Below are 11,956 nucleotides of genomic sequence, written 5' to 3' on the forward strand. Positions count from 1 at the left end.
ATTTCACTTGTATAAAATGGAAGTTGTTTCTTAGTTAAAATGTCTTGTCTCATTTCTTGTTTTCAAGAAAAAATTGTTGAAAAATCGACTGTGAAACAAGTGGGTATTCTGTAGACTTAGAAGAAAGCATTACTTATAGGTTATAGCATGTTCACAAACTTTCTGTGACTTCCCCAGCTTTAACTGTCATTTCCTTTAAACTCTTTTGGCCAGGAGTAACTCTGTGTTCACAGTAATGTGCTCACTTTTTCTTCACCCTTTTTAACCTCTGTTACTGAATAATTTTAAGTTTATAAAATATAATTCAGAAATGTAGAGATAAGGGATTTTTTTTTTTTTCCAAAGCAGGGATGATGTAAGAGAAAATAATTACTTTTTATAATCTTGAGACATGAAGAGGAAAGATGATCTGCTGTTGTCTTCTGCTTTGATGTTTCCTTAAGGATTGTATACCTATGCTATCCATCTGTTTGTCTCCTGCATTTGCTGGTTATTTATAGACTACTCTAAAAGTGGTAGGTCTGATGGAATGGCTATCCTTATCCCTTGAACTCTGAGTTTCCATGCCGTGATGTGGGGGTTTTTTTGTTAAAGTGTATTGGGAAGAAAATATATTCCAGTTATTTATGATAAAAGCTGTTTTATTAAGTTGTGGTTTAGAGCATCACTCTAGAATCCACCTTTAAGAAAGACTTCTTTTAGAGAAGAGAATTGAAGGGAGAAAGCAAATTTTATTTCACAGATATGTAGATAATTTTACAACATAAAAATATTCATACAGAGAAAAAGCAAATGTAAGTATTCATTTAGTGGATAAGAACAAAATTAAGTCCAGTGTTTAGACAACTACTGTAGACAATTTGTAGAGAGAAATTAAGTCTTTATTGGAAAAATCTCTTGGAAAAAACTTTCTTTTAATAAACCTTTGATTAGTATATTTTTCTTTAACTTATTATAAAGAAACTTGTATTGTTTTGATAGGAAACATACTGTGAGGCATATTGACTAGCCTTTGACAGCACACATGTTCAGAGTTTTATACTCTATTTACTGAGAGTGGCCATTGCTAAATCATTTAATTTAACATAACTGCTCTTGGGATTAATCAATTAATTAATCCATGTTACATTGAGAGGCCTGTAAAACCTAAAGTATCCTAGTCAAATTTCTAAATATCTTTTTTGTTTGTCAACTCAGATAGGACTTTGAAGCATAACTCCTCATGTTAGCACTTCATGTCATTTGCTTTCCTGTGCTTTCCTTGTTGTTGCAAAGAGTTAAAAATCCCTGGGACTGCTGGATGTGAAGGGTAATAGCCAGTAGCTTGATATATAGATGCCAACAACTGAGTATCCTGCGGATTGATATTGGGACCCATATTGTTCAATATCTTAATCAACAATGTGGACAAAAATGTGGGACAAAGATACAAAATGTACATTCTGCAAATCTGTTGATGACGGTAAATTAATAGCGGCTGGCACACTGACAGAGCTTCAGTCCAGACAGGTCTTGAAAACCTTGAGATCTGAACCAACAAACTTCACTGAGTTTCTGCATCTGGGACAGTGTAACGCCATGCATCAGCATGAGCTGGATACCAACTGTCTGGGTAGCAGCCCTTCTGGGAAGAACCTAGGCGGTGATAATGAACATCAGGTTGAATATGAGTCCACAGTTTAGTCTCATCGTAGTTTTGCAGAAACTGTGTCTGTCAGACTGAAGGAAGTTGTCATACCCTTCTACTTGGTGTTGTTGAGCCAAATGTGGAACACTTCATCCAGTTTTGGGTCCTTCAGTTCCATGGGTATGATGGAAAATGGAAAGGTTTAGCAGAGAGCCCTGAAGCATAGGATCTGTCAGAAGAGGCTAAGAGATATTATTTAGTTTTACCTAATCTGAAGAGGAAGCTAAGATTAGATAGCAGCATACAACTGCTAAAAGACAGTTACAGCGACGATAGAACCAAGCTTTCCTTAATGCTGATGGGTAGAATAAAGAAGATCAAGAATCACAAATTGTTGCCTGATGGTTTCAACTCTTTTAACTAGTACAACACTGCAGCAGGTTACCCAAAGGAGACATAAAATCTCTGTTCTTGAAGGTTTTCAAGACTTTGCTAGAGAAAGCCATAGCAGACTTCATCTAGTGTTGGCAATAGTCCTCTTTTAAGCTGGAGGTTGGGCTGGAGACCTCTAGAGGGAGAGTTATTGGAGAGGGATCTCAAGGAAGAGTTCTACAAGCCTGCACATTTCCATGTAAAATTTCAAGATATTTTGTCATAGAGAAGTTCATCTGTTTGATTACTCACCTAAAGTTAAATTATTTCAATATTGCCTGGGAATACCCAACTAGTAATTTCTGACTGGCAAAGAAAGACACAAATGATTACAGAATTTAAACCATATTGCATAAAAAGTTAGCATTTTAAACTATTTGAAGAAGTTATCTCTTAATATGTGAAAAATGTAAACCCATGTTAGATGCCTTTCTAAAACATATAGTAAAATTCCACAAGAAATTCTAGGACTGCCATTTCTAGAATGTATTATGTGAGAAGTGTCCTGTGCAATGCAGAAGTTCAGATTAGATGATCCTGGTGGTGCCTTCTGTCTTCAGAAGTATGACTGAATTATTTCAAAGGCAAAACAGATCTCTGTTATGGTTATGCTAGATGAGGGTTGAAGTTACAGCATGTATTATGAAAGTTATTTTTAAAGGATACAAAATCAATCTAGACTTACTTAATGTCTTGAAGGAATAGATTACCTGAAAATTTTTACTTATCTGAAATGGCAGCTCCACAAAATGTAGTTGAGGTGCCAGAAGCAGGCATAGGAGAACTGAAAAATGCCCAAGCAGAACGGTGTCTTATCCTGGTGACTAAAGGTCAAAAATGGTAGAAATTATTGGCTGGGTAGAGAAAAATAGAAAGGAGGAATATCCAGGTATGTTCCTGGACAGTTAATGGATTAGTTTACAACTAAATTGAACATGCTGACTGTCAAGATCTCAGAATTGACAGATTGGAACATCATTTAGTAGAGTGACCTAAAAGTCAGAAAATAGAGGAAGAAGCTGTGTATTTGAAGTATTGATTTTTTTTTTTTTTTTTCCCTGATTTGGGAAACCGTTAAGACCAAATATTGGTTGTATAGCCTGTCTCCAAATGCACTTACCAACAACAATCTTTGTTTTCCATTAAATCAGATTAAAGAACTCTCCAATTTCAATTTCATCAGATGTAAAAGTGCTCAGGGAGTCAAAGCAAAATATGTGTGTTCGTGTGTGGTGTTTACCTTGTTGATTTTTGTCATTAATGTGAACACATCTGTACTTCACCTTCTTTGTGTGTGATTTCTTGAGCTGTATGGACTCACTGCAGAATTAAAGTCTCGGTGCCATCAGCCACTCATGATACCACTTTGTATCCTTAGTTATGGTTCTGTTCTTACTAGGTGAAATGATTTCTTCATAGATTCATAGAATGGTTTGGGTTGGAAAGGGCCTTTAAAGGTCATCTAGTCCAACCTCCCTGCAGTGAGCAGGGACATATTCAACAAGATCAAGTTGCTCAGAGCCCCATCCAACCTGACCTTGAATGTTTCCAGGGATGGGGCTTCTGTGACCTCTCTGGGCTATTCATTGAGTTATTGTTTGGAGGATAGTTCTATTCCCTTCCTTGATGTTTAAGATAATCTACTTTCCCTGTTTGAGAGACCTGACTAAGCTCTCTGCTTCTGAAGAGGATAATTTGTTTGTGTTCTGCCTCCGATACATGAAGGATTTAATCTCTTCTAGAGACAAGATCCTTACCTTGTGAAAATCACCCCTGCTCTGTTGAAGTAAATGAAACTCAAGCACATGCTCAGACCTAACCATGAACTTCAGTGCTGCTTCAACCATGGTGGCATATGGTATAGTTGGAGAGGAGGGTGTGCATATGCTTATGATTTCATACTTTGACTTTTTTGAAATGTAATCTTTTAATTTACACTGGACTCTGTGTGAAATACATTCTTAAATCCAGGAGTGAGCTTTCTAATTAACTCCAATTCAGTCTAATTTCTTTTCTTCTCCGGTAGGTGTTCAGAAGTATGAAAAACCAAGTGTAGATTAACAGTGAAAACAAATGAAACAGGCACATTTGCTACTTAATTATTACAGTATATTGGATGTCTGTGTGGGAAGGAAAAATGCAATGCTCCTCTCTGTCTGGTGCATCCTCAATGTGATGAAACTTATTCACTGAATCACAGAATTGCCTCAGTTGAAAAAAGACCTTTAAGATCACGTCCGATCATTGACTTCACACTGACAAGTCCCCAACTAACCCATGTCCCTCAACACTATGTCTACACGACTATTCAATCCCTCCAGGGATGGGGACTCCACCACTGCCGTGGGCAACCCCTTCCAATGCCTGAATTAATTTCACTATTGCTAATGCTCCCATTTTAAAAGCACTCAGATTCAGTTCTGCTCAGTGCAGAACATGTTGTCCTCAGTCCAGGAGAACATTTTACTTGTCTGGTCATCTGTAGGCAGACTACTCATGTTCTTCGGTTTAAATGTGCACCTTGGTCAGAGCAAGAGTGCTCAGCACCTTTCCTGACTCAGCGCCTTATCATTGTTGTAGGCAAAGCAGTGTGCAAACAGATTTTTAAAATAAGAAATGACATGATCCTCTGGGTAATTTAACTCGTGAGACTAATAACGAATCTGTGGTTTGTATTTCTGCATCTTAACTGATTTAATGCATGTTTAATTTGGGGGGGGTTACTTCAAGGTTACGGCAGGGGTGCTTTGCTGCTATAATTTCTGTGTGGAATGCAGTTCTTGTTGGAATAAGGTACATCATGTACTTTTACTCTTTTGTCAGAGAGCAGAAAGACAAACACGAATGATGGACTCAGTCCAGTATGCAGAATTCTGTGAAAGTCGGCAATTGAGTTTTTGTAAGTATTATAATGCCTGCACTGTATTAAGATGTTCAATTATTATTTCATGTAATAGAGAACACAGCATAACCTCATTTTTTGAAAGCACTTTTGTTTCATCTGCAGTAATAAAACTTTAAATTCTTTGTGTGCATAACTCCTGGGAACAGTTAATTTAACATAGTTTCAGGCTGTCAGGCAGTATATTTTGTTTGAATATTTACCAAGCTTTCTATGTGTTCCAGTACTGTGCTGGTGAGGATGACTGCAAAGATAGAACTGGTAAAGAGTTAATGGATTAACACCCATGCTTGCCTGAAGTCTGTCATGATGGTGTTATAGTCAGCATATTAGTAAAATTTCATGGTGGCTGATTTTTTGGAATGCATCTAAAATTAGAGAAGAGCAGCAAGTTTTGCTTTTATTTCCCTATCCACAGAGACACAAAGAACTTACTAAAGAGTCTTTTCTATTTTAAGCTGTAAGCTCCTGCTGTGGAATTTATTCAACATTAGCCAAATTCATCAGTATACGCCATTCCAACACTAATAACATGATGACAGAATTAGGGCTTTACTAGCACTGAAAACCAACTTACTAGAAGTACTTGTGGGCCACAACTATAATGAGCTCTAAATTAATGGGCTTGATCATGTAGCAAAACATCATTACAGAAGCTATTAAGTGATGACTAAGGTTTTAGGTCAAATGTCAGAGAAAGTGAGGTGAAGGAGCCAGTAAAAATCATGACAAAACAGCACATGATCCTATAACACAGACTGGAACACAATGGTGTCTTTAAATGAGAGACCTTATCTTGTTCTTCCTTTTAAATTCGAAGAAAGAGTGACTCATTTATCTCAAATAAATGACACATTTGAAATACTGTTCCATATCAGCAAATGTAGGAAAACATGTTTTGTAAGCATTTCTTTTCCTAATTCAATATGTTTTGTAAGCTTAGTTATAATTTGGCATCATACATCTGTGAGCCATTAGATAAATGATACTTCAGATCAGGGTGACTTCAGCAAATGAGAGGTTTGTGATAAAGTCATTTTTAAAACCCAAAAATTATCATCTGGAGACAGAACAAATAGAAGTCTTACATTTATGAAATCAACTTGAATTTGGCTGACCAGGGAATTGTGATCTATAAAAATATCTCAATGGTATTTTCACAGTGTTTTTAAGTTACCATGTCTCTACAGTTCTTTCTTCACTGACATTTAATGTCATTAAATGATAAAAGAATTATGATGCTTAGAAAGTAGTAGCAAGAGAGACTCATGCACAGATTCAATTGCATAATATGAACTCAACTAGATAGAACATAGTAAAGGCCATGCAAAGGCTATTTTTTATTTATTTTCCTATATTTTAGTAAAAATTTAATGTATTGCTATATTTAAAGAAGTAAACCCTTTTTACTGTAATATAAATGCATGAAAACTGTGTCATGAGAATAAACCTTGAATGGACTTCAAAAAGCCTTTTCTAACAGTATATATTCAGAATTACAGATTCATAATTAATCAAGTACTACAAGATTACAGATTTAAATTTTAATTAATATTTTGTGGTCCTGCTGTCACCTTCACACTTTTTCTCTTTTCTATTTTTTTTTTAACTTCAGCAATCCTGTGTAGCTTTTTCTCTCTCTCCTAAAAAATAACCATTATTTACCTGTTTTCTGTTTAATACCTGACTTCTCTTTAGCTTTTTAATCTTCATTGAAGACTCACTTTGAAAGAGCTGTTTGAAATTATTCTCTTACCTTGTATTTACTTCATTTTGATTGTCCTGTCTTCACAAACAGCCCTCATTAAGACCTCTATGTTACTAGCTCCTTTCTGTCCAGATTTCCACTGCTTTCTGTGATCAGCTTGTCCACCACTGACCTAAGATCTTCCTTTTTTCCTCCTTTTATTCTCTCAGCAAATATCATGTTTCTTTGTCTCATATTTTTATTTTAAAAACACTCATCTACAAATTATTTTGGCTAGCTTGTCAGCACCTATCCCTGTATAGTTAACACAAGGACTTCCTATTTCTTCGGTCCTTCTTCATTTGTCTTCGCTATTGTTAATACAATTATATCGTTTTATCTGGACTCAGATTTGTGTTGATTTCTTCTAGTGCTTTCTCTCATTCTTCAAAGATGTGATGCAATCTTATTCTTTCTTTAACAATAATATATTCAAAATCAGATTTGCCCTGTCTACGGTCCTCTGAGGTATACTGTTCCTTGTTCTGAAATTTCGTGTATCATTGATTAACTGTGTGTTTTTCTCTTTGCTCTATTCTGCTTATGGGTCTCCAAAATGTTGTGTATGAAATAACAGTCTTTCCCCACTAGTTCCATTTTGATAATTCCTTCGTTGGCCAATCAAATCACATTTATTCTCCTTGTTTCACATTTGGAGTATTTTCTATGACTGGAAAAAAATGCATTATTTTGGCCTACCTGTTGTTGACTTTTCCTTTTCTCCTTATGGTTTTAACTGACAGCAAAGAAAGCATCCAAGTTTCGTGACTGGTTGGACTGTAGCAGTATGGAAATAAAGCCAAATGCAGTTGCAATGGAGATTTTGGCATATTTAGCTTATGAGACTGTGGCACAGGTAAGGGAGTATACAGTTTTAACTCTAGTTTAAAAAAAAAAAAAGCAATTAATTACTCTTGGGTGTATCTCAGCCTCAGTTGACTGTGTTGTAAGCTCCTTCAGAAGCATGCAGTCACTACTTCTGCTAACCAAGCTAACCTTTCAATTTACTGTATGATAGATGTGTACTATACCATATTCATCCATCTAATACACAAATAGAAATGTTTTATAATGGTTACAGAGGAGAGTGGAGTCCAGCATGAACTTTATTCAAGTCCAAACAGAAACCACATACTTTGCTATGTGACCTTTGGCAATGTGCTGAGGCTCATTCATCCCTATTGCACAATTGGATTAAAAAGCAGGAGTTCCTGGAAAACAAAATGTTACCTCGGTGCCAAGCTGAGCCCTCTTGGGTAGATAGATTACTCCATATATTTACAAAAGTCGACAAGAAAGGTTTCTTAGGCTGAAATCTCTCTGAATAATTTTGTTTTCAACTGAAAAATACTAAGAAGAAGCTGCCTCAACCCACAAGTCCTCTCTCTCTTCATTGTTACAATGGCATTTGTAGTAAGTACCATGTCAGTAAACCTACCTGTTTAACGACTGGTTTTATCCCTCCAGTTGGTGGACTTGGCCCTTTTGGTTAAGCAGGACATGGCTCCCAAAGCTGGTGACCCATTCAGTCATGCCATTTCTGCCACCTTCATACAGTATCACAACTCTACTGAGGTAAATCTTGCTTTTTCACATATGAATGCATTTTATGTTTTACTTTTAGATGTATTTGGTAATTTGTTGCTTTCAAAGTAGATGTTATTCAATCTGGTATTGATATGGACTTCTGCTATGGAGTTTATGAACATTGAAGTTATGGATTTAGATGGAAAGACCTTAAGTTATAGCTCCAAATGCTAAATCCTGAGCAGCATCTTTATATACAAATAGAAATCCTCTTCTCTTGAGTGGAAATTCCTTCTCTCTCTATTGCAGATTTGGAGGTTAAAGTTGTTGACAGTAGTAAATGCAATAGATGTTGTTTTGCATGCATTGCTGTGATACAGATATTATAGTAACCTCTAGAATGAGCAAATTTAATTCTATATTACGTCTCTTCTAACAGTAAATCTAAGAAAGCTTTTTTTTTTTCTTTTTTTTTTTTTTGTGATTTCATTATCTAATGGCTCTTTGACATCTTGCTTTTATAGCCACATCTCTTAGGGCAGTCTGCAAGTGTGAAGACCAGTCTTGACTCTCCTGAAAACACACCACCTCCTACACCCACACCCCCAGCATCAGTAGGACAGCAACATCTTGGGAAAGCCCCATCAGGAACCCTGGGGAATGGTGGAATTGGACAGGACTCTACCAAATCCAAACAGAGGAAAAGAAAAAAGGTATTTGGTGCACAAGCCTGGGGTGGGGGGCAGAACAACCCAAAAGAACCCACCACAAAACATCTTCAGGAAATAACATTTTAAATATTAATTTTAACCTATATAACATGATAACTACCAATGTTATTGTAGGGCCAAATGTGTGGTTTGGTGTTTTTTCTATCAGAACAAGGCTAAAACTTCTCAGTAATGCCTGCAAACTGAATTTTGTTGAGGTAGCAACTGCTGCTTGTAAGATGAGCTGTTGCTCTACAGCCACAGCAATAGACATCATCCCAAATAATCATTCTCTTCTCTGACAGTAGCAGCTAGCATAGGTTTTGAGGGCCAAAGCATAAGCAAAGTAGGCAAAGAGGTGGTTGTGATTTGCCTGCTCCCAGCAGCCTTAGGTAACTGCCTCCTTTGCCTGTAAAAACTTTGCCTGGCCTGCTTTATTTTTATGCCAGTTGATTGCATTCAATCTGAATATTTGTTTACTTTGCATAAAATATGGATGGCTCATATTCAGAGTGTGAAATGTAAATATTATAATTCCTGTATTCTGTTGTATATCCTTGGTATTCTATCTAAGAGGGATATAGGTACCTTAAAACCACAAGGGAAATAGATTTTATTAAATAAACTGGATAGGAAGGGCTTTTTTGAAAAAAAATCTGGTGGCAGTACTCATTTTGCTGCAAAGCAGTGGAGTAACTTGTGATTTGCTCATGTGTTATTCTCCTCCAACCAATTTTTCAGAGTTTTGCTAGTGATTTTTCCAATGACAGGTAGAAAAAGATGTATTTTCTCCTTGTAGTGTCATCAGTGTGGTAGATACTCCTAATAGTTTCAACTTTTTCTCTGCCCTTATTATACTTCATTTAGGAACCCTTTAGTGAATCCTAAAAACCTCTCTGAAGACTTTTGCTTTTTCCTCTTCCTTTTTATATTACATTTGATTATGTTTTGCTTATGTGTCTGATTTCCATTATAATTCCTAGGAACAAGAATTTAGCTGAAAATGTAGTTTTTGATACATTACACTACATTTGATACATTTCACTAGTGTTGTGAGTTTATTTTAAATTCTTACTGTTTGATTTAATACCTTTTGGAAAAATTATCTTCTATAAAGCGCAGAGTTTTAATGAAATGTTCCCATGACTTAGCCAATTTCGTTAGGTATATACAGGATAAAACTGAGGCATTGAGGCAAACGAGTTAACTTGGTAAAGAATGTTATTCTTAGTCCATGAAGGCCCAGTCCAGCTGAAAATATTTGAGTTTCATATTCCCTTTATGAACGTCAATCAGCAAGGGAAGAATCTGCCATCATATTATGAATAATTCTGTGTGTACACACAGAGGCTCCAGTGGACTCTGCACTCTTTAAAATAAAACACTTTGTAAAAAATAACCCAAGTTTGAAAGCATTGGTATACAGTGTAAATGCATAAGGGGACCGTGTATGTGTGGACATTAAATTTCAGCATATAAGTTAAGGTTTTTTCATTCTTTGTACCTTCACTAATAGTGTTTTCATAAATTTATTACCAAGCGGCCATCATTCTGATATTCTGATCATCTGAATTCTGGCAAGCAGCCGTGTCTAGATGGAGCCTAAACCAACATTTCAATTTGACTAGCAAGGAGAAGAGAGTAACTTTTTCTTTTAAAATCCTGCGGATATTTTTGTAAAATCAATGGACCAAAAGCAGCAAATTCTTATTTTTCCTATTTAGGGTCCTTAATCCAAAAAGTCATTTGAAATGTGAAAAAATTTCAGTTTTAGGTAATTAAAATATTTTTGCATCTGTCTAACACCGTTATGGTACAAGTTTCATCTTCAAATTTCAATCTGATATTACTCAATGGTGATTTGGTGTCAGATTTTCTTCCACTTTGGGTACTTGTTTAATATTTTCCCCACCCCTTGACACCATAATGAGAGCCCAAGACATTTTAAAAATAGTTTCTGTGGTTATTGCAATATGACTTATATGACCCTTCCGTTTTAGTTTGAACATTTTCTGCTCTTTTCAATTGCAACATGCAGCAGCACTAGGTGAAAGATTTAAGAGGACAAATATGGTGTTCTTTGGGTCTCTTAAGCAAAGTTCATGTAAAAGTCTTCTTTGATTTGTTAATAGCTTTTTTTCTGTAATGCAGTGTGTGGCAGCAATGATGTGTATCCTCAGGAAAAAAAAAATAAAAAAAAAATTGGTCCATTTTATAAAGGTTTATTTTCATACTTTATGCACTGTAGGTCTGTTGTGTGTTTTTCATTTAGTAACAATTTATGTGTTTTTCTGTTGCAGAGCACTGCAGCCTGTGGTATAGAGGCTCAAAGCGATGCCATCCAGCCCAGCCACATCAGAGAGGCCATTCGACGCTATGGCCACAAGATTGGCCCCCTTTCCCCATTCACAGTACGTAATAACAGAGTTATAAAAAGTTATATTTATAATCTTAAGGAACTTTGATTTTCAAGTGGTCAAATGAAGAAGCTTTGGAATTGTTGAGAGCAATTTGTGGTGACTGTAATTTTCTTTATAAAAGTGGCATAATTCACTTGGGAAATAAAACTTAGTAATTTCTGTCCCTTTTTGGAAAGACAAAAAAGTTTTTTTTTCTTTTAAATATTATTTTCTTTCAATTACAAATTATGCTTTTTTGTTAGTGCTTGAATTTTCTGTTTTTGCAAAGTTTAGGTTTACAGTTATTTTAAATTATATGTATTCCAATATGGTGAGGAGCACTTTATATTCTAAAATTAGTTGTGTGTCAGATACTGCTCCTATTGGAAGTTGAACTCTCAAGTGACACATTTACAGTTGGAGAAAGAAGAGAATGGTTTCTTTAGGCAACTTTGAACCTCCTCTAAAACGTGATAGAACTGAGCTTGTGGTAAAACACTGATGGGTTGTGAGGTTTCACCATCATTTTTTCTATGCAAATTGCAAATCCATTGTTCAGAGCAGACAAACAAATTCTTTATTTAATTTTCTCAGCTGATAAAAATGTGAAAG

General features: G+C 35.7%; 1 protein-coding gene across 1 annotated transcript; it reads left to right on the forward strand.

The window, feature by feature from the left end:
• Positions 1 to 1,578: 1,578 nt before the first annotated feature.
• On the forward strand, positions 1,579 to 11,356 carry LOC104518884 (transcription initiation protein SPT3 homolog; the record flags this gene model as incomplete). Its single annotated transcript, XM_029087343.1, has 6 exons — positions 1,579 to 1,659; positions 4,883 to 4,958; positions 7,452 to 7,564; positions 8,176 to 8,283; positions 8,760 to 8,948; positions 11,246 to 11,356. Coding segments are annotated over exons 1-6 (678 nt in total), but the record flags the coding sequence as incomplete, so codon positions are not given.
• Positions 11,357 to 11,956: the final 600 nt, after the last annotated feature.

This window comes from Antrostomus carolinensis, unplaced genomic scaffold (assembly GCF_000700745.2).
Source record: "Antrostomus carolinensis isolate BGI_N321 unplaced genomic scaffold, ASM70074v2 scaffold23691, whole genome shotgun sequence".
NCBI lineage: Eukaryota > Metazoa > Chordata > Aves > Caprimulgiformes > Caprimulgidae > Antrostomus > Antrostomus carolinensis.